The sequence below is a fragment of the Sarcophilus harrisii genome, chromosome 2 (genome assembly GCF_902635505.1).
Source record: "Sarcophilus harrisii chromosome 2, mSarHar1.11, whole genome shotgun sequence".
Taxonomy (NCBI): domain Eukaryota; kingdom Metazoa; phylum Chordata; class Mammalia; order Dasyuromorphia; family Dasyuridae; genus Sarcophilus; species Sarcophilus harrisii.
The window spans coordinates 450,837,156-450,860,749 of NC_045427.1; the positions used below are offsets into that span (position 1 = coordinate 450,837,156).

General features: G+C 39.8%; 1 protein-coding gene across 2 annotated transcripts in view; it reads left to right on the top strand.

The window, feature by feature from the left end:
* Nucleotides 1-23,594, top strand: part of MVB12B (multivesicular body subunit 12B) — a 275,519-nt gene that overhangs the window by 19,400 nt on the left and 232,525 nt on the right. For both annotated transcript variants that reach the window (XM_031954307.1, XM_031954308.1), the window contains exon 2: nt 12,334-12,456. In XM_031954307.1, the coding sequence (XP_031810167.1) occupies nt 12,346-12,456 (111 nt within the window). In that variant the 5' untranslated portion in view covers nt 12,334-12,345. The remainder of the gene's footprint in view (nt 1-12,333; nt 12,457-23,594) is intronic.

Consider the following 23,594-nt stretch of genomic DNA (forward strand, 5'->3'; position numbering starts at 1 on the left):
CATTGCCAAGCAATATTCTCTTTTTAACATACATTGAAATTGCCGTGTATGAGAATACCACGAAAAAAGGGCATTGGGTGAAACAGCATTATAAAGAGGCAGTAAGTTTTGTAGGGATGGCGGTTATACAGATGCAGTAAAAAACATGGTGATGAACTCTATGCCTAATGCCACCCTTTTCACCTGCTAATAGTACTAAAAATGGTGCTTTTACTTACTGTTTTAAAGTTTATGAAACACTCTAGAAGCATATTTAGCAGTGTTTCTCCCATGAAAATACTTTAACAAACCGCATTACTTCTTTTGTGAAGCCATTTCTGATTCTTCCCAGCTCCTAATGACTTTTCCTCTTTCCTTCCTTCACCCCCATGTATTTACTATTTTTTATGTATTAGAGTTATCAATGAACACGTCAGTTACCCCAAATAGGCTAAGCAATGTGAGGGCAGGGGCCAGGGGCCAGGGGCCAGGTCTTCTCTGAATTTTGTAGTTATCTCAGTCTTCAGTGTAGTGAATGACCTGTTAAGAGCAGTTAATAAAGGTTGATTCATTTGATGGTAAACAGACATACTGAGGGGAATTAAGGCTGCCTGGGTTTGGTCATTGACTCAAATGATTACTAACTAACCATCTGATCTGTGTCTTGGAACAGTGGCTGAATAAGGTTATAGCGAGTTTTTTTTTTTTTTTTGAAATAAGGGCTCAGTTAAAATATATTTATGATATTCTTTTCAAAAAGAATGTTGGTTGGTGCAGTGTTTGGTCAGGATATACCTGTACTGGTCTCTCCACAATTTCTTTTGTGCTTAAAGTATTTAGGGGGGAAAATTGATACTGGATCAGTCACTTTAGTCTAGTTTAATCTGGTGTGGGGATAGTAATGCACATTTCTATAGTTCTTTTCATAATTTCATCATGATAAATCCATAAAGCAGAGAGTGCAAAGATCAACTTACACAAGGGAAAATAGGATCTGAGGGGCCATGACTTTACCCATAGTAACACAGCTGGTAAGTGTTGAAGCTGGAATTTGAGCCCAGGATGCCTTACTCCAAGCCCAGCGGTTTTTTTCTGCTGAAACAGGAACATTCTCAATGACAAAGTGTAAAGGACATGAGATAGGAGGTAAGGAATCCTGGAGCCTAATCCTAACTCTGCCAAGCACTGTGTGACTTTAGGTGAAATCCTTGGCTTTGGGGCTCATTTCACTTGGGGAGAGGTTGGAGTACATAGCCAAATCCTATGGCTCTTTTCGGCTCTAAAATTTTACTCTTCTAAGTCTTAGGTACCCTGGAATTTTTACACATATCTTCTCTTACAATATGCTCAGAAGCACTAACATTAATTTTAAATACTTTAATTGTTTGCCCAGTGCCTGTTTCCCTCCCCATTTCTCCGTTCTGCTCCAATGAGCTCTTATTGAAATGTTACACAGCGTGGGTCAAACCTCTTTAGTCTTCCCCTCCAAGATGAAGTGTCCCTGAGACCTAACTGACTGGGTTGTCAGCGAGCCTCTTTCTTCTGCTTGCTGGTTCCCCCACAGTCTGGGCAGTTGAGAGTGCTGTTTAATAAATGGCCTTTTGTTCAGAAGGTCAATTGAAGCTACTCCAGTGATGCTGCTAAAAGTAATTTGCAGTTATATGTAATTCAGAGCAAGTTTTCTTATATGATGCCTTATGACACAAGGTACCTTGTTGGGTGTTTCTTATGAAAAGCTCCCTATGCCATTCTACACCGTGAAGCCGAGCTACAGCACAGGGAAGAATCATTTGTCTATATTTCACAAAGACTGCCTTGATCCCGAGGGGCTGGTGGTGGAGGGGGAGGGAGACTAAAAAAGAAAAAGGGCATTAATCCTGAAAAGTTCGCTGCTAATTGTCTCCATTTCAGCACAGCCCCTTCAGTGCTATCACACATGCCCCATCTCCTTTGTCTGGTTCAGCTTTGCTGCAGGCTGTAGCCATCTTGAAATGTGCTGAGTGTGCTTTCTTTTGTAATGCATTCTGGGAATAGCATCATTTCTCTAACCCTGCATTCGCCCACCAGCAGTTGATACTAGTGATTCACAGCAAATGGAACTGATTGTCATCAATACCTCATGGAAGATGGTAGAAATAATGGTTGCTCATCTATTGAAAAATATCGTTTTTTCATCCTTAGTTGTGTGTTTGAGAGGGATGAGGAGAAGAGTTAGGGGTTAATTTTGATTTCCTGAGGGTTAGAGGTAGGGATGGGGGAAAAACCCAATAGATTCATAGACTGTTAAAGCAGGAAGGAACTTAGAATGCAACCACATATTTATAGATTAAGTTGGAAAAGATCTTAGGAGAAGAACATAGCCTATTGGGACTATAGAAAGAGCCTTAGAACATAGACAATAGACTATCAAGACAATGCTGAAAGAGATAGTAGACTATAGAATGTTGGAATAGCAAGGACCTTAGAAAAGATGTTAGAGTAACCTACTTATTTTAGGGACAAGGAAGCTGAGAGACATGAAGCTGAAGTGACTTATGTCACACATATAGTAATAATAACAATAACATTAATATAATTCTTGATGATTTACAAAACATTGTAAACAGGATTTTAATCCATACTTTCTCATATCAGATCCAGGGGGTTTTGCTGTTTAGAGACAAAGCATTTTTTTTCTTCCAATTCATAGCCTAGTAGAAGTTGCTTACAGAATTTGTCTCTATTAGTGAGTTGTTAGCAATGAAAGTTGGGATACCTTTGGGACCAAGAAGAACACGATTTGAACCCTGCCCCTAACAGAGGCATACTGAGTATGTGAACTTGGGCAAGTCACTTCACTTCTCATTGCCCCCCCTCTTCCTCAGCAACTCTCTGACTCAAAGGTGCAGAGCTGGAATCAGTAGAGGAAAATCATCACAAAGGAAATTCCTACCCTGATGAAATCACAGATCCAGAGAGAGAGAGACTGTGTTAGTTATGGGCTAAATAGCATTTAACAACCAAGAGCAAGTCCTGAAATAAGCACATTAAGATCTTTTCCACCCCTACTGCCCAAGAGTACATGATTCTCCAAGCATAAGCAGCTTTGGTTAGGTGTTTATTTTTTTGCCAGTTGAAATACAAGATTCTAATCCCCTTTGGAAGCCATACAAATTGGAAATACTTTGATGTTCTGATGGGTCTTTCTCATCCATTTTAGTATAATGCTTCTCTTGGTACAGATTGTAGCCTTTCTATGCTCTGACTATATTTCTCAGTTATATTTTCCTATCACTTCTCCATGGTATTTTTAAACAATGACCCAAGAGCTTTCCTTGATTTTTTTTTTTTGCTATGTTGGGAGTACCAGTGAATTTCTCTTTTCTCTTGTACTTATTTCATCACCAACCTCTTCCTTTCTAGTCGTATCTGTCCATGAGGATATATTTTCTACCTTTTCTCCTACATATTCTTGCTGGTAATGTGCTGTAGCCTACTTAAGCAGCTCTCTCATTGTCTTTCAAGTCTGTTCTTATTCTTTTAAGAATGTTGCATTCCATAGTCATAGATAGCATCTGTAGGAGAACATTCCTGTTAAGAAAGGGATTTGGAGAAATAATGAATGCTTTTGGATGTTTCAGAGAACTAAATGTGATTCCACTTGACATCTACCTTTTCTTTAACTCCAGATTTATGCTAATGTATATTTATAACTTCTAGTCTACATATACATGATGCGATTTAAAATTGGTACTATGCTTTTAAAAGGAAATTGGTAGCTGGAGAAAATCCAGAGGAGAGCAACTGGGATGCTAGGCCATGAAATCATGATCTATGGGGAACAATTGAAGGATCTGGGTTTTATAGCTTGGAGAAGAGAAAACTAATTTAGCCAGCAAGCATTTATTATATGCCTGGTAAATGCCAAGGACTGTTTTAAATGCTTGGGATACAAAGAAAGCAATAAGTCAGTTCCTGCTCTCAAGGAGCTCACAGTCTAATGAAGGAGGTAATAATTCAGATGACTTTTTATATATATGGTGTATATGGTAAATTGGAGTCAATCAGCAGAGGGGAGGCACTAGCATTAAGGATTATCAGGGAAATTTTCTTGTAGAAGGTGAGATTTTAGTTGGACCTGAAAGAGTTCAATAAACATTTGAGTGTCTCCTATGTGTCAGGCACATACCTCTTTAAGGTAGGAAGGGTCCAGGTTATGAAAGACGTCAAAAGCCAGACAGAATACTTTATATTTGATGGGAAATCACTTGGGTTAAATTGAGACTTCCAATAGATAAATCCAGGTCAAGAGGGAAATTTTAGAACTGGATAAGTAGATTTGGGAATCATAGACACAAAGATGATAATTGAATCCATGGGAACCAATAAAATCAATGAAATACTAAATAAAAAAGAAGGTACCTATAGAGCCTTGGGTCTACAGAGCTGTAGGGATCCTCACCACTAGCAGGTTTGATCTGGACAAAGGTTTATCAACAACAGATAGGACAGGAATCAGGAGACAGTGGTATCCTGGAGAGAGTCAAGAAATTATTGGTATCAAAAGCTTCAGAGAAGCCAAGAAGGATGAAGATTGAAAAAAGGTTATTAAATGTGATGAGATCAACTTTGGAGAAAGCTGTTTCAATTAAATGATGAGGTTAGAAGTCAGACTCTCTTAAGAGACAGAGGAAAGGAAGTGGAGGAATCTACAAGACATCCATGGATGACTTTCTTAAGGAATTTAGGCACAAAAGGGAAAATACATTAGGGACTAACTATTGGGAAAGGACAAATCAAGTAAGGTTTTGTTGAGTATGGGGAGACATGGACATGTAGGCAGTAGGAAAGAAGCCAATATACAGAGAAATACTGAAGAGAAGTCAGAGTAGAAATGAGAGAGGGGGGGGTTTGCTTTGGCAAGGGAAAAGTCTTCTCTTCAAGATGGGTGAAGAAGGTAGCATCTGAATAATGTGATAGGAGAAACAAAAGGACCTTTTATTAAAAGACTTCAGTGAAATAAGAAGCAAAGTTGTCAGTTGAGAAAATGGGGAAGGAGAGCCATAGGAAGTTTGAGGAGAGGGATAAGATTTTGGAAAAGCCTCTGATAAGGGAGGGGAGGAGTGAGTTGGTTACACTGGTAATTAAGGGTTACACTGCTACAGTATGGGGCCATGTGAGATTATATAACATAATCTATAGGGGACTCAGTTAAACCAATTCTATGATTTTTTTCCTCTCTAACTTCTTTTAGTAGCATGTGAATGTGAACATACACCAGATATTGGCACTAATCTAAGATTCATTTTTGGGAGGACCAGCTCAGGCTAAGGAGGAAAGTGATTTAAGAGGAAAACATAGAGCTGTACTGGTTCACTAAGGGGTCAAGATGAGAAAGGGAATAAAGTGTAGCTAGTGCAAGCCTGATGGTTTGGGAGAGAACTAGTGGAGGATGGAGGAATTGGAGGTCTAGTGAGGACAAAAGGCAGGGGGAGAAGTAAAATGACAGCCGATTTTGATCAGATAAAGGAATTTCATAGTTCAGGAACATGAAAGTGGTTATTTGTGGGTGTTGGCAAGATCAAGGATATGACCGTCTTTGTGGCTGAGGTGGGATGGAAGAACAAGTATGAGTAAGTGAGGAACTGGGAAGTTAGGGTGTCTGAGGGAATATCATTATGTCTCCTTTCATGAGGGCAGAAGTTGGAGAGACATGAAAGATTGTGAGCCAGACAGTGAGGAAATAGGGGGAGGGTCCTGGAAGTCCCATGGATGACAACTTCTACCAGAATTTTGATTGGATGCTAGGGATGGATTGCGTGAACCTCAAAGGAGAAGAGGCTACAGAGTGAAGGGGACAGGGAGAGTACTAGGACTCCTCCACTGTGACCAGTGAGCTGGAGGGAATGAGGGTAAGTGAAGGCAGTCCTTTGAAGGGTGACACAGTCTGTGTCATCAGAAAGGAGCCAGGTGTCCGTGGGAGCCCATATGGAAGGGAAAGAAAAGATTTGGGATGAAACAATGGCATTTACCTGTGGGGCAGGCATTCCAGAGAGTGCGATGGAAAGGGGGAGTAGCTAAGTGGGACATGATGAGGTTTGGGTTAAAGGGGCTTGGGAAACAAGCCTGTCCAGGGGGAGACTGAGAACAGTTCTGAAGCATTGGGATGAGGAAGAGATGGAAGGGTGGGATTTTGTTCATCAGCGAGGAATGAGTTCAGGTAGTATATAAAAGACAACTGTTTACAGATGTTTGAAAAGCTTTCATCCAGAAGAAGAATTAGACATGTTCTGGCCTTCTCTGTCCCTGAGAAACAGCTCTTCCTCTCTGATCTCCTTGCTAACCATCCCACATGCCTAGAATGCATCCCTTTCTTAATTCTGCCTTTAAGATCTTCTTCATGAAGCCTTTCCTGTCTCCCTTCCTTCCCTTGCCCTTCCTCTTAAATGATTTTTTATTTAACTACTTTGTATTTTTATTGATTTATATTATGATATATATACATATATATGCATGTATGTATCTATATATTACAATAGTCTCTCTCATTAGAATGTAACTCTTTTGGAGTAAATATTACTTTGTACTTTCATGTCCAACACACCATTGGCATATGCTTGCTGATTGATTTCTGCCTAGCTACAGAAGTGGCCAGAAGTTGCAGAGGCAAATTATACCTCTTAAATTATGCCATATAAGGATAATCTTCCTTAGTAGTGAGACCTATTCAAAAATTGAATGGCTTGTACAGGAAGGCCTTCAATAATATTACTACTAATAAAAAACATTTATATAACATTTTAAGGTTGGAAAAGTGCCTGACATATTATCTCATTTGATCCTCACAACATCCTTTTTACAGATGAGAAAACTTTACAGATGAAGTTTAGAGAGGATGCACAGAGTCACAGATCCAAGAAGTATCTGCAGTAGGATTTGAATTCAAATTTTCCTAAGTTTAGGTCCATACTCAATCCTTTGTGCTACTTTCTGCAATTCAAGCAAAATCTTGAATAACCACTCATCAGGAATGTTTTTCTTTTTAAAATTTCAGTAGTATTTTATTTCTCCAATTACATGCAAAAATAGTTCTCAACATTCATCCCTGTGAGATCTTGAGTTTCAAAATATTAAACAAGTTTGAAAAGGCAAGGTGGGGCCAGACTCAGTACCAAGTAGAGAAATTTGATTTAACAGGCAAGATGGAGTCACTGAAGAATAGCAGAGCAATATCTATTAACAAACATTTGTTAAATAAGTAGTGGATATTGTGCTAGGTGCTGGGCATCCAAAGACAAGACTAAAACACTCATTGCTCTCACTGAGCTTATATTCTGTTAGAGGAGAGAGCTGCTTAACAAACATTTTGTAAGCATCTATTATTTACCAGGCTCTGTAATAAGCATTGGGGATACAAAAAAGAGACCAAAAAAAGTATCTGTCTTCAAGAAGCACACAGTTTAATGGGGGAGTGGGAAGACAAGTAAACAGATATGTACAAATAAGCTATATACAGGATAAATAAGACATAATTCAGAAGGAAGACAATAGACTTAAGGATGGGGGGAAGCTTTCTGAAGAAGATGGGATTTTAGTAGGAGATGAAGAGTGAGGTCATTACAGGCTTGAAGAACTGGCCAAAAAAATGCCTGGAGCTTTGGTGTGCCTTGTTTGTGGAACAGCTGGAAGGCCAGTGTCTCTGGATTAGAGTATGTTCTTAGAGAGTAAGGCTGTAAGAAGATGGAAACTGGGAGGGAGCTAGGTCTTGAGTGCCAAATATGTTAATTTTGATCCGGATGGCAATAGGGAGACACTGGGATTTATTTATTATCTATTTATCTTGCTGAGGCAACTAGGGTTAAGTGACTTGCCCAGAGTCACACATCCAGGACGTGCTAAGTGTCCGAGATCAGATTTGACTCAGGTCCTCCTGACTTCAGGGCTGGTGCTCTATCCACTGCCCCACCTCACTGCCCCATGCCCTGGAATTTATCGAGTGGAAAGACGATATGTATAATGGAGCTGCCCCTCACAGGAAAATCATTTCAGTAGCTGAATGGAGGATAGATGGGAATGGGGAGAGACTCAGGGCAGGCAGACCCCCGGTAGGGCATGACAGTATTCTAAGCATGAGGTGATGAGGGCCTACAATCAGGGGGCAGTTGGGTCAGAGCAAGGGGAGAGGAACACACAAAATAGACCCGACAGGATTTGCAGGAGGGGCGCTAGCAGCGGGGGGCTTTAGGAAGGCCTTCTGTGGAGAAGATGGCCAAATGGAGCCTTGGAGGGGATAAGTTCTAAGAGCTACCAATGAGGGGAGAGGGCATCCAGGCAGGAGGAAGATCAGCACCATCCTAGAGACGGAAATGAAATGCCCACTTGGAAGAATGCTACCAGGTGGGGTTGGGGTGGGAGACAGTGAGCTCTCTTTTGGACATGTGGAGTGAGATGCCTGAAGTCTGACAGGACTGAAGAGAGCATGGAGGGGACTGTGGAGAAGTGCACTTTGGGCACAGCTGGCAAAAAGCTCTTAGGGCCGAGAAAAAGGAGGTGGGAGGACCTGCTGCTGTTTGTGAAGGGGGTACAGCCCTGCCACGGGCTTGCTGTGTGGGATCAATCTCAAAGGCAGGAGGCCCACTAGAAGGCGCTGGGAGAGCACAGGCCAGCGGCGAGCTGGTCAAAGGGAGTGGTTCTGGGGTGAGCACAGAAGAGAACAATGTGAGGGATTAGGAAATGAGGAGTTGGCATCAGGGTTGCAAACTAAGATGATTGGTGGGATAGTGCTGTCCTTGACAATGAATAGGAAGTTGAAGGAGGATGGAGCTATTTAAGAAGATAAGGAGCACAGTTTTGATAAGGAGGTTGGGGTGCCGACAGGACAGGTGGCTCATCGTGCCCACCGGACAGCTGGTGTTGGGAGATGGGCATATGTATGTGCATGTTTGTGCCCGTATGTGTATATAGCTATATGTGCACATATGTACACACACCTGGTTGCTATCTGCATGGAGACCCATGGAGGCTGCTGAAGTCGTTGGTACCGTGTCTGGTAGCCATGACCAGATCTGGACTTTGGGAGGGTTAGTCTGGCAGTTTATGAAGAATGGATTAGAACAGATACAGGGAAATCCCTTAGGAGGTCATTGCAGTAATTAGATATGTGATCATGAGGGCTCTTTTGTGGTGGTGACGGTGGATTTAGAGAGGAAGGGATACAAGTTTTGTCAGTAACCAGAAATTGTCCGTGGTGCTGTATGGAATAGCCATTAATGGACACTTCACTGAGTAGAGCTGGACTTTCTTTGATGGGATGGCTCTGGAAAGCTTCTTAAGGTTTCAGGGAATGCTGGATAAATGGACAATTATTGCCCACATTTTTAATCTAATTTATGAGGTTGTGCTCTTTTTTCCCCCAATGGTTTCTGCAGCTGGAGATTTCTCTGTGTGCCTGATGAAGTACTTGGCTGGTTTCAAAAGCAGTAAGCAGTCTGGGAAAGCTCTCAACTCCTAGAGGTGTTGAAATTTAATTGCTATGAGGAGGCAGGATTTAGCCAATTCTTTCATGGGTTGTCCCTTTAAAAGTAGCTACAAGTCCTTTTGTTTCCAAGATACTGTTTTGAGAAATACGTGATTGTTTGTAGAATGTTCCCTATCCTGTGGATATAGGAGCTAGAATTGGAAGTGTCCTTAGAATGCTAGAACTTAGATTGTAGGCCTGGGAGGTATCGTAAGACTGTTGGATCACATCTGATTTTTCTTGTGCAACAAGAGAATTGTATAAATATGTTTACATATATTGGATTAAACATATATTTTAACATGTATAACATATATTGGATTGCTTGCCATTTAGAAGAGGGAATGGGGGGAAGGAGGGGAAAATCTGAAACACAGGGATCAATGTTTTGGTTTTTTTTTCTCAATCAATTGTACTTTCTTTTTGTAATTAAAGCTTTTTATTTACAAAACATATGCATGGGTAATTTTTTCAACATTGACTAAGAAATTGTAACACAACTTCCCCCCCCCCCCCGGGGCCATTGGGGTTAAATGACTTGCCCAGGGTCACACAATTAGGACGTGTTAAGTGGCTGAGGTCAGATTTGAACTCAGGTCCTTCTGATGTCAGGGCTGGTGCTCTATCCACTAGGCCATCTAACTGCTCCTGCAAGGGTCAATGTTGAAAAATTATCTGTGCTTATGTTTTGAGAATAAAAAGCTTTACAAAGTAAAAACAAAACAAAACAAAAGACTATTGGATCACAGACCACAGAGTGTCAAACCTTGAGGAAATCATCTGGTCCCCAGCTCCTAGGCCCAGAATTCACAGGTAAAGTTTGTCACTTCTGAACCCAGGTCTTTTGACTCTGAATCTGGGATAGTTTCCCCTGATTTTTGTTGAAGAGCTAGGCTCTTGCTAGAGTGATAGTCCCACTTCTCCTTTTTCCTCAGAGTATCAAAGTATCATAAAATCAGAATTTTATGACTTAGCTTTTAGTTCATTGCCTTTATAAAAGGGGGTGATGGAGCTTGAGGAACAATTAGCATTGGTCTTTAGGAATAACTCTGCTGCCCTTAGGTTCTGTGCCAGCATTGGAGAATGGAGGGTGGGTTGGACAAGATCAAGAACTGTGGTGTTTGAATCCTTCTTCACACTTGGTCACTGTGTGTCCCCAGGCAATTTATTTAATTTCTCTGGGTCTTCATTTCCTTCCTTGTTAAATGACAGGGTTAGAGTAGATGCCCTTTCAAGTCCCTTCCATTGCTAAATCTGTGGTCCTGTGATCTTCTTTGAAAAAGAGTTGTCTACACAACTCTGAGATACCACTACACACCTGTCAGATTGGCTAAGATGACAGGAAAAAATAATGATTGTTGGAGGGGATGCAGGAAAACTGGGACACTGATACATTGTTGGTGGAGTTGTGAATGAATCCAACCATTCTGGAGAGCAATCTGGAACTATGCCCAAAAAGTTATCAAACTGTGCATACCCTTTGATCCAGCAGTGTTTCTATTGGGCTTATACCCCAAAGAGATACTAAAGAAGGGAAAGGGACCTGTATGTGCACGAATGTTTGTGGCAGCCCTCTTTGTAGTGGCTAGAAGCTGGAAATTGAATGAATGCCCATCAATTGGAGAATGGTTGGGTAAATTGTGGTATATGAATGTTATGGAATATTATTGTTCTGTAAGAAATGACCAGCAGGATGAATACAGAGAGGCTTGGAGAGAATTACATGAACTGATGCTAAGTGAAATGAGCAGAACCAAGAGATCATTATATATGTCAACAACAATACTGTATGAAGATGTAATCTGATGGAAGTGGATTTCTTTGACAAAGAGACCTAGTTCAGTTTCAATTGATCAATGATGGACAGAAGCAGCTACGCCCAAAGAAAAAACACTGGGAAATGAATGTAAACTGTTTGTATTTTTGTTTTTCTTCCCGGGTTATTTTTACCTTCTGAATCCAATTCTCCCTGAGCAACAAGAAAACTGTTTGGTTCTGCACACATATATTGTATCTAGGATATACTAGGACATATTCAACATATATAGGACTGCTTGCCATCTAGGGGAGGGGGTGGAGGGTGGGAGGGAAAAATCGGAACAGAAGTGAGTGCAAGGGATAATGTTGTAAAAAAAAATTTACCCTGGCATGGATTCTGTCAATAAAAAGTTACTATAATAATAAAAAAAAAAATAAATTAAATAAATAAATAAATAAATCAAGAAAAAGAGTTGTCTACAAAGAATCCGGGCCTGTCTTTGTAAAGATATTGGTCCCAGCATAGCCTAATGGGAGCCACACTAGACTTCATTCAGGAGACCTGGATTCAAGTGCTGCCATAACCACTTTCTAACTCTGGGACAGTCTTTCAGTTTCACTTTCCTTCTCTGTCAAATGAAGAGATTAGATTAAATGATTCCCAGTTCTGATGTTCTTTTCTCAATTGAGTTATAGAGAAGCAGAGGGTGTGTAAGAGAGGAATGCGGGCATGCTGTGGACTGGGACTTTTTTCCAGGATGACTGAGAAGCTGCCCAGGGTCTGTTTTGTTGTTAGCCGGGCTGAGTGTGGGGTTGGGGTTTGCTTTTGGGGGTGGAGATTAGACTTTTCTCCTCTGGGTGGAAATGAGTCTCCATTAATTGTTATCTCAGTTCTTTGAGTAGACTCTCAAGCGGTCAGGCCAGCCCTTCTGAGCTATGGACATAGAGACAGAACTCTGTAGCTAGACCGGAAGGGGAAGGGGGAGCTCTGCCAAACGGAGCACAGAACATTTGTCTTTAAGCTCACGAATTCTCATGTGGCTCATATTAAAAGTCAGTTAAGGATCCTACGTGAATGTCCTTTCTGCTCCCTGTTTCAGGACCAGTCCATCATGCCTGAAGTCAAAGACCTTTCAGAAGCCTTGCCTGAAATGCCAATGGACCCCATTACAGGAGTTGGAGTGGTTGCTTCTCGGAACCGGGCACCCACAGGCTATGATGTAGTAAGTAAAGGCTGGTGTTTGTATGTCCCACAGTTATTTATTGCATGTATCTTTCTCTTCCATATTGCCTCCTCCTTGGAGAGCCCCTTTCCTTACAGATGAAAATGATGGTCTCGCTCCTTAGTTTTTTTCCCTTGGAGTTATGCTTTCTCACTATCATGTTTTCCCTTACACAATGCTTGTTTGTGTACATGGTGCACCCTCCCCTCTCATCACTCAATCTTGACACGACCAGATTGGTGTATAGAAGAGGGGTGTGTGTGTGAGAGACACGGGGACAGATTGAAGCTTGGAGAAAATGGAAGTGGGAATTCACTAGGGCAGCCACTGTCAGGGGTATCCTGGCTAATGTATACCAACTGTCTATCTGGGGCAGGGGAAGGATTCGTGATACACTTTTAGCAAAATAATAAATAAAGCTTTGACATATAGTGTTTTTGATTACTGCGATATAAATGTTCACACTGCAAGTTTAACAATCAGCTCTTACTAGCGGAGCTGGCTTCAACACCCCCCTGGCATTTGCCCAGTCATGGGATTACTGAGCACCTGTACTAGCATGATGACAGTGGGAGGAGAGCAGAAGGGAGCAGATGTGAGAGGTTTTAAAATATAACCACTAATCATCATGTCAGTAGTGGAGGAATTTACCCCCAGCTTTCCTTTTTTGTAGTGTGCTAGTTAGAATTGGTTATGCTGTTAAGTAAAATTTGACAATAGTTTAGATAAGCACTAGCTAATTTTAAGAGGGATTTCATTTTTAGTAAAAGCTAATAGCATTTGGAGCTTCTGAGGTCATCTTATTTTTGCATTCTTTTTCTTCTTTATAATTAATTATACTCTAGTACACTGCAGATGTGCAGCAGAAATACATGCACCAAACTTCAGATCTATCAGTTAAAAACCAGACATCCTGGGTAGGAAAGAGTATTTTTGGGAGAAGAATTCAGTCCTACTGTAGTATACTTTTTTTTTGATGTTAAAATATTTAGTTGGATGTATTTGTGCGGCCTATTGTTAGAGGAAAGAGAGAAACTGGCTAAATGTTTTATGTCAATTTTTTTTCTTCAACTGGTTGAAAGCCAATAATAATTTTGAAGAAAATTCATTCCAAGAAATAAATATTCAGTGCCAACTATGTGCTATGCAGGCACTATGTTGGACACTGGAGAAACAAAAGAAAATAGTTCTAGGATCGCATAGGTTTGTCAAATGCTTTACAAATATTATCTCATTTGATCCTTACAACAACCCTAAGAGGTAGGTGTTATCATCTGTGCTTTACAGATGAGGAAATAGACATTAATTATCTTGCCCGGGATAATTGGGCTAGTCACAAGCCCAGTAAGAGTCTGAGGCTGAATTTGAACTCAGTCTTCCTGACTCCAGGTTTAATATGCTACCTACTTTGAAACCAAACTACTGCCTAAGGGATAGTAAGACAGTTTTTTCCCTCTTTGCAGTTAAATGAGGGGAAACGGTAGAAAAAGGGAAGATATATGAAATATGCTCACATAACATTATTTAAGGTAGGGCTAAAGGAGAGATCCAGACTAAGTGCCCTAAAAACAAACAAAAACAAAGCAAAACTTTAGAGGGGAGAGGTGACTTTCAACTTGATAGAAGAGGTAAGGCTCTTGGAGGAGTTGGCATCTGAAAGGGCATTGAAAAAGGAAGGCCTTGAAAAAAGCCATTTTTATAGAAAGATTTGAATCTAAACTACTTTCTGATTTCAAAACACTGAAAGTATGATTTATTAAACTTTTGGAAGAACAATAAATATGTTACTTATTTACATAGAGAATATTTAGGCCATATAGTTTAGTGGATAGAGAACTGGTTCTGAAGCCAGAAGGATCTGGGTTCAAGTTGTGCCATATTGGCTGTATGACCTTGATTAGATTACCTATCCTTTCAGTGCTTTAGACAATTCTGAATTGAAGAGAAGGTATTGATTTGAATTGCCAGGAGGAATTAACTAACTCAAGAGTTCTTTATACCATGAAAGCAAAGGTCTGCTCTTTTCCATTTACTTAAAATGCTCCATGTGGAGGGTGTGTCCACACTGCTAAAATAATGATCTCTCTGACCCTTAGTTTCATTATCTTGTCTTTTTGAATAAGTGGATATAAAGAAGTAAGCCATGAATCCAATGGAAAAATATGAAATCAAGAAGGTTATCGGTGGGACATTAGATTCCCACATATTGCATCAAGTACTTTGGGGAATGGGACTGGATAAGGAACCTGATCTTCTGTCCACTTCTTGATATTATGATTTGACAACTACATAGTTTGTTTGCACAATCTTTGCCCAATAGTTTGCTCCTTCTCTCAATTTTTTTATTTCTCCAGTTGGCCTCATTATATCCCAAATATCTTGTGCCTTGAAATATTGAAGTTTTCTTTGGCCCCTCCTTAGTTTTACCAAATCAGTTGCCAAGTTTTATTGATTCTACCATGACAATATTTCTTACATTTATTCTTTTTTTTATTCTCAGTGTTATGGTATCTGCCCTAATTCAGATTCTCTATTCTCTGGCCTGTACCAATGTAGCAGCCTCTTAGCTGGTCTTCTTGGCTCCGATCTTTCACCTCTCCCAGTTCATCCTTTGTGTTATTGCCAGAATAATTTGAGTCTGATCACATCATTGCTCTACTTAACAGCCTTCACGCTGTATGATTCCTAGTCTACTGAAAATGATTCAGAGCCCTTAGGGTAGCATTTCCCATCCTCTGCAATAGTTTCAAGCAACTTTTCTAACCTTATTTTACATTATCCTCTCTCTCCACTTCTCAATTTCAACCAAACTCTATCATTCTCTTCTCCTCAGTCTTATGGAGACTCCTTCTGCCATGTGAGTATTCTTCTCTCTATACCTGAAATAGATTTGCCCCACACTTCCACCTGCTGAATTTCTCCCCTTCCTTCTTTCCAGCTTGAGCATGACATCCCTGATAATTGATTCTCCTTGATCTAATTTCTCTCCAAGCTCCTGTGCACTTGTCACATGTTGATATATTTTATAGTTATTTATGTTCCTGTCTTATCTCCCTGCTAGACTGTAAGCTCTTTGAGGGCAAGGATTATGTTATTTTTCATATTTGTACTTCTGGCATGGAGAATATCAGATCTTGTAGATGAGCATATAATAAATGTTGAATTGAACTTTTGAAAACTTGGTTGCATTTTTTCTTATCATGATTGGTTGAGTTAGTATTTGTGGATAATTTATTAACTTTTCTTTTCATCTTCAGGAAATATTGGTAAATCTGAGGAATAGAATTTAACCCTGCCACTTTTTTCTTAATTCTCAATTTAGGATCAATGAGCTTATATTAATGATGACTGATATTTACAAAGAACTTTATATACATTGTTTCACTCAATGTTTGAGAAAGGCAGTGCAACAATGATCATACCTGCTGTGGCTCAGAGAGATTGTGATTTGTTCTAGTTCACATGGAGAAAAGCACAGTGAACATTTATACAAGGAAAGGAAATAACAAAACATTCTCACTCTCACTGTGATGCAAAGAGATGGGTTTTGGGTTTTCCAACTCCAAGATGTTTTGCTTTTGATAGATATGCATAATAAAGGTTTGAAGATGGGCCAAATGGGTGGAGAAAAATAAAAATGGATATGGAGAGGAGTGAGAGAATGAGGAGACCAGGAGGATACCTAGGCTGAAAGCCTGGATGACAGAGAGAATGCTGGTGCCCTCAATGGTAATAGTAAAGTTAGGAAGAAAAGAAGTCTTGGGGATGGGAAGGGAGAGAGAAATTAAATTCTGGACATGTTGAGTTTAAGATGTTTGTGGGACATTCAATTTAAGATGTCCATTGGGTAATTAGGGATGGGGAAATTAGAGGCCAAGGAGAGAAGTTAGTTTTGGATATCTTGATTTAGGAATCATCAGCATAGAGCTAATAATTGAATCTCTGAGAGCTGATGAGATCACCAAGCAAAATAATCTAGAGAGAGAAGAGGGCCTAGGGTAGAACCCTTGGGGATGCCCATGCTTATTAGAATTTTAGTTAAAACTTTAGCATACTTTCTTCCACCTAATGAGTAAAATGAACAAATAAACAAGAACATTTCATAGTTCTCTTATCTTGATTATATCTATATTTGTGAGAATGTGACCCAGGTTTTTTGGGGGAATGTTACATTGTTACTTTTCTTACTATATTATTTCATATTAATATATCTGTACTTATAATTGTTCATAGTAAAATGTCTTTCTTTTGAATTGATTTGCATTGTTTGATTGACTGAGGACTAGTATTAAAAAACTTGAAAATAAATACAATCAAGGTTTCCCCACAGATAGCCTTGTATATACTCAACTTCTGCCTGGTCTAAGTTGGAACATTTCTTTTTGACTGGGATTTTTGGTTTTAAACACAAAACAATAATACAACCTTCCAGAAAAGAAAATGATCCAAATCTGATTCCCCATGGGCTTCATCCTGCTTTGGGTGGCAGATGAGGAGGAGGAAACTTTTCCATCTTTTTATTGTGAAATTCCAGAGTTGGAAGAGACTTCAAAGACTATTTAGTCTATCAGATATCTCAACAGGAATTCCCTCTACAACAGGACCTGAGTCATCCAGCCCCTATTGGAATAGGCATATGAAAAATATTGAGGCTCCATTAGCATGGAGGTTGTGGATTAATCAACCATGGTTGACATTGTGGCAGATAATGGGCTACTGAGGAAAAGGCAGTTAGGGTGTCGGAGGTATAGCGTATGGCAAGAAATAGGCCTGCCCTCCAATTATAGAAGGTAACCCATTCCAGTATTGGATAATTCTCATTTTAATATGTTACTCCAAACCCCAATTTGCTTCTTCACAACTTCTGGGGCCATGCAGAGGATATCTCATCTTTCCCCCTCAGGATAGCTCTCAAATCCTTAGAAATTCTTATTATCCTCTTCCCACTTCTCACTCCTAAAAAGATTAGATTATAAACACTTGGAGGGCAAGAGTTTTAATGCATCTTGAATTATATATTGTAACAAGAACATAGGTGTTTAATAAAAATCTAGTGAATGAAATAAAGCATCTAGGACTGTTTCCAAGTGGTCTAACCATCTGAGTAACTTGAAGGGAATAGATATATATAGAGAGAAATTATTAGATGAAGCAATATGTATATGTGTGTATATTATTTATATACATGTATAATATAAATGTGTATACATACACAAATATATGTGTATGTGTGTACATATACATACATGTGTATATTTCAGAAATTATAAAATGCTTTAGAAATGTCAACTTTATTCAGGTGCTCCATGCTAGCTTAATATCTAAAGCAAAGTATCAGAAGTTTATAGTGGCAAGAAAGAAGCATTTAGACAGATAGAAATAGATTGGAAGAGGGATACTGCTAGGGACTTTAGTGGACATCTATCTGCCTGTCACATTTGTCTGTGGGAGTATTCCCTGCACAGTGTAAAGGGTGTTGTGATTACTCAGTATGCTCTGATAAAGGTACAGAAGGTATTTTAAGTGCTGTGATAGCAGAAATGAGCTCCCAGTGAGTTAGCCACCAGATGGACTGCTGACCCTAGATAGATAGGGTATCTAGGTTTAAAAATGAACAAAGGTTTGAATTCTACTTAAAGTAAAAGATCTCAAATGCCCATTTATAAAGGTTAATTTAATTGCTTGTTTTTTTCACTAGGTCAAAGAGAATTTCCTTGAGGACAGGGCCTGGAGAATGCTTGCTCAACTTTTCAATTTATTGACCCCACTGTATAACCCTGTGTGAAACAGAATATGGCTGTGGGGGACAGATGCTAAAGTCATTCTCCTTGCCAACCCATCAGACACAGGATTATATCTAAGAACAGTAAAATTCTTGTCTTCCTTTATGGCTAGGGTTGGGGGAGCATTTAAAAAAACATCTTTGTATCTTCCTGTGCATACTAAAAGTCCTTTGTAATAGGCTCTTAACAAATGTTTGTTTATTTAGAGTAGACAAGTCTAGCACGCAGGCACTGAAGCTGACACATTTTTAAAAAATGACAGTTCCTGTTCTAAAGGAAAATGTGTATGGTGTGTGTATGGTGTTCAAATTTTAGTACAGTAGAAACAGCACTTTGATTTGAACCTTACTTTGTCACTGTATAGTCACTTAATCTCTCTGGGCCTCATTTGTAAAATAGAGAGAGGGAGAGGCTAGTCTAGATGGTCTCCAAGCTCTCTCTCAGGTATAAATTCTGTGACCTTATCTATGATGCTAAAATATTATGTGAAATTAGCATGTAATAAATGCATAGGAAAGAGCAAAGTATAAGATTGAAGAATAGAAGAAAATCACTTGGGTTGGGGGAGAATGCTTGCACAGAGAGCATAGAACCTAAAGTGAGCCTTGCAGGAAGAGGAGGATTTCAGCAGGTTCAGATCGAAGGACAGGAATGAGAGGGGTGTGTGTGTGAGAATTGGGAGGGGTATGTTTGGCAGTGAGACGTCATGGAACTGAACTCCCATTTGTACCTGTATGATCGTTGTTGCCTATGTCTAATTTTCCTTATTTATAACTTGCAAGTTATAATTGTTGTACCCTTTACTCATAGATTGTTCAGAGGAAAGTATTTTCCTTTAGCATCAGTTGCTTGTCTAAGGAGGCAGGTTAGATTATAGAGCACTGGACCTAGGTTGGAGTCTTGATTGCTACTCACCAGCTTGAGAGTTTGGGCAAATGGCTTTCCATCTCTGAGCCTCAATTCCTGCCTCTGTAGATAATAACTCTTGTATTACATATCTCACGAGACTTTTTGGAGAAAATGATTTTCCCCCAGAGGCAATTGAGGTTAAGTGAATTGCCCAAGGTCACACAGCTTGGGAGTGTTAAGTGTCTGAGACCAGATTTGAACTCAGATCCTCCTGACTTCAGGGCTGGTGCTTTATCACCACCTAGCTACCCCTAAGAAAATGATTTATAAACCTAGAGAAATTAGAATTATTTATTTTGTATTAGAGTGATCCTCTAGAGGCTTTTATAACTATGTATGTGACCTCAAAGTAGTGAGACATATTATTCCAGACTCATTAAGCATTCCTTGTAGGCTACCCAGGTACAAAGTATGTTATGATTTCTGCTCTTAAAACTTATCTGTCCTGTTCCATACTAAGTTACAGCTTGATTTCACATGGTACTTTTAAAAACGATTATATTCTTCCAAATAAATACAAAGATAGTTTTCAACATTCACCTTTGCAAAACCTTCACATGGTACTTTTTACCTGAACTCAAAGCATTCTCACACACTATTTCTTTTTATCCTCCATCAAGAGACAAAGAGAAGTTTGTAGGATATCCTTATTTTCCAAACAGGAATTTGAGTCAAAGAAAGTCTCTGCAATTTAGAATCATAGAATCTCAGATTTGGGAAGTTTTTATTTTGTAATAGAACCTAAATTATTGTAGCTAGAAGGAATTTTAGAACATTGGAGTCAGAGGGGACCTTAGACTTCATATTAGGACATAGATATTGGAGCTGGAAGGAATCTTGGCATTCAGCAGGGACAATCTCCCTGAAAGTATTGAGTCTGTATTGGCCCATCCAGAGTTATGACAGGAACCTAGATTTCTAGTGGTCTTTAATGGGCTCACGTGAGATTTTTGTCGGCATCCCAAGTGACTTCCTTGTTTGCTTTTAGGCCTGAGTTTAGAAATCCCCCTCGTAGTAGCCACCTACCAAATGGTATGGGTATCCAAATGACATGTTTAGTCATGAAAACCAGAATAAATCAGTCCAAATGAAATCCTCCAGGAAAAGAGTTCAATGAAATCTAAACAAATGCTATTTTTCTATCATCATAGATTTGTCTCATCTTACAGAATATGTCAATAATTTGGAATTACTTGGGTGACTCATCCCTTCTGTGCTATGGGAAGCCACTACTTGTTTTTTGGGGGCAAGGCCCACGAAGCTATTTCAGATTTAGTTCTTATTCCTACCTTTGTGTGTTTATGAACCAGAGCTACTTGCTGTTTCAAACATTTATCTCTGTTAATCCTAGACAGTCCTTTGTGGACTCCTGCATTCAGTAGCTTTACACTATGGTGCCCTGCAATCTATTCATCACGACAGCAGGAACTTGCTGTAGCTTGTTCTTTTCCTTTTGCTCTTTTTTTTCTCTTGTTTTTCCTTATTCCTTTTCTATTTTGTTTCTTTTTTTACTGTTTTTTTTTGTTTCTTTTGTTATATTTTGCTTCTTTTTGAAGATAAATGGATATAACATATTCCCTAATTACTACAGAAACTGCACTTCATGCAGTCTGTTTGGAATATTTGTAAGTTTTAGAAACTCTATTTACCTTCCTTGAGGGTCTTTGTGAATACCAGGAGAGGATAGACCCTATTGTAAAATGGTGATTGAATCAACTTTGTGTAAGGCCTACTATCACTTCCAGTTTGATAATTTAACAATAGGAAAATATTTGTTAGCATCATAAAATGGGTTGGCATGGAATTGGGGAATACCTGGGTTCCTATTTGTCACTTACTAGGTGAATCATCCTTAAGGCAAGATACATCCTTTTTCTGAGCCTCATTTTTTTGGTTATGTAAAGTGAGGGTACTAATACATACACATACTCATATATTATAATATTGTGTTATTTATAAATAAAACATGTACATACATACACATATAGATGTGGATCGCTGCTGTCTCAAAGTGGAAATGGGCCACCTTGGGAGGTGTTTAATCAGAAGTGGTAATCACTTGAGGATAAGAATTAGGGTAGGTGGGGATTTGTAAGAATTCTTGCTCAACTGCATTCTAATGTAGCTGATCTCTGAGATTCTTTGATTCAAAGATCTTTTCAGAAACTACCAATTTATTTTTGGTAATCCTGTCTACCCACTTTCTGGAAGTCCACAAAGGAGTCCCTTCTCTTTCAGGTGATCCATTCAGGGAACCACAGCTTTTTCTGTTTCCCTAATGTTACTTCTCTTCCAGTCATCTAGCTCACATATATATGTGCCTTAGATGAGCAATTGTGCTTTTTTTTTTTTTTTTTTTTTTTTTTTTTTTTTTTTTTTTTAATGATGGTGAAGAGTATGTGTGGATTTGTCCAGGTCTTTTGTTGTTTTTTTAAATCTGCACTCAGATAAATCACTTCTTACTGGGCTTTAGTTTTCTAATCTGTAAAATGATTAAATTAAATTGAACTATAACTAATCATCTAAATTAAATAATCTCAAGTCTATTTTGAGCTTTGAGATAAAAGATTATAAAACATTCATTACTCTTGTTACAGGTGAAACTAAACTGTGTTTAGATTTTGAAGTTAGAAGAGCTGGCTTGTGAATCCCAGTCCTGCCACTTACTAGCTATATGATCTCGGACAAATCATTCCCCCTCTGGACTGTGGAGGTGCAGGGGAGGGTCCCCTTAGAAGGATCCATTAGGATTCCTATCAACTCCTAACCCTAATCCTGCGATCTGGAGAGATTGTTACTGCCGCCTTCTGCAGGCTGAAGGGTGCAGCGGCCTCCTGAAATAACCACCAGCTGATTCATGCTTCACAGAGTGGTTTATTTTCAGAGCCAGAGTGCCTTTTGATGAAAGGCACCAGGTGTTCCTTCTCTTTTTGTTTGGTTAGGAAATGCTTGGAACGGAGATTGGCTGGAAGCAGGGGAGAAATGGAGAGCTGGAAAGGTCCCCCAGAGTTTTCGTTTGTTTGGGGCAGAGGAAGCAGGCCATAGCCAGATCTCCCTTCCCTCCCAGCCCAGGTCCCCTTTGGCCCACTGAGTCCCAGGCAAGGCCCCGGAGGCTAGCGATGGTCTTGTATCAGAAGGCTGAATGAAAACACCTGGCCCTGGTGGGATGCAGCCAACCTGTTCTTGTTTCCAGCCCCTTCCTCCGTGCCATCTCGGAGAGTTGGGGGCTTCTGGGCAGGCACCCACCCACTGGCAGCGTCCTCCTCCTGCTCAGTTATTTGGAAGGTGGAAGGGCTTGTTGGAATAATGCAGTGCCTCCGGTGCCATTGATGTCCTTGTCTTCATTGCCATTTCCCCAGTGGCTTCTCTGCCTAGAATGCTCAGCAGTTGACTCAGAAGAATTTGTTCTCTCCCGTGGCTCCGAGCGCCTTCTCACCTTCTGCTATGGGAGCTTTGTCCATCTCCCCCTGGGAAGGCAGCACTGTCTCAGAGCACTAGATGTGGAGTCATGTCTCCCTGGTTCTGTTGAACCAGGTTGGTGTTAGCTCTGTGACCTTGGGCCCCTCACCTTTCTGAGACCTTATTTTTCTTCTCTGTAAAACGAGAGACCTGAACTCAGTGAACCAAAAGCTCCTCTCCAGTTCTAGGAGTCAGTCAATCAAAGAACATTTCCAGGTGCCTTCTGTGCGCCAGGCACTGCGAAGTACTGGGGATACAAGAGGCAAAAGTCAGTTCCCGTCCTAGGACATATTTTGTAGAGGTCCCATTCAGATGGGACTGTAGGCCTTTCTATCATTGATTCTCTTGCTATTCAGGGTTCATAATTAAGTGAGACTCTCATGCTGTCCATCTCATAGTTTTCGTTCCTGCCACTCTGTTTCCACTTGTCTTTAGGGTTGCAGTATTTGGAACAGAAGAATTCCTTGTGCATCCTTTGATCTAATACCCCCATTTAACAGAGGAGAAAACTGGATCCAAAGAAGAACAGAGTTTAAATCCAGCTCTTCAAATTCCAAAACCCAGCGCTTTTCCCAAAAAGTTAAGTGATTTGCCCAGAATCATAGCTTGTAAATAACAGCTATATTCAGAGGACATGCTGGAGCCAGTTAATACTCATTTGTTAAATTTTGGGTGTGAGCATTTACCACTTGAAAATTTGCCAATGCTGCGAATCAATTGAGGCTTCTTTTGTCTTGCTGATTATCTAGACTTAGGAAAGTGATGAAAAAATGTTAATAATGCAGATTAAACTTAAAAGTATGTAGTGTATATCTTCTCCTCCCCTTCCCAATCCACCTTCTCTTGCCAAAACCTGGTTTTTAAACATTTATCAGCACACTCTTGACTAGATTTCAAACTGAAGTCCTCTGATTTCAAATCTTTGTAAGACTAAGTTTAACTCTAGCTACCTTCTGCAAGGGGCTTTTCCTGGTCCCCCTATCAGTA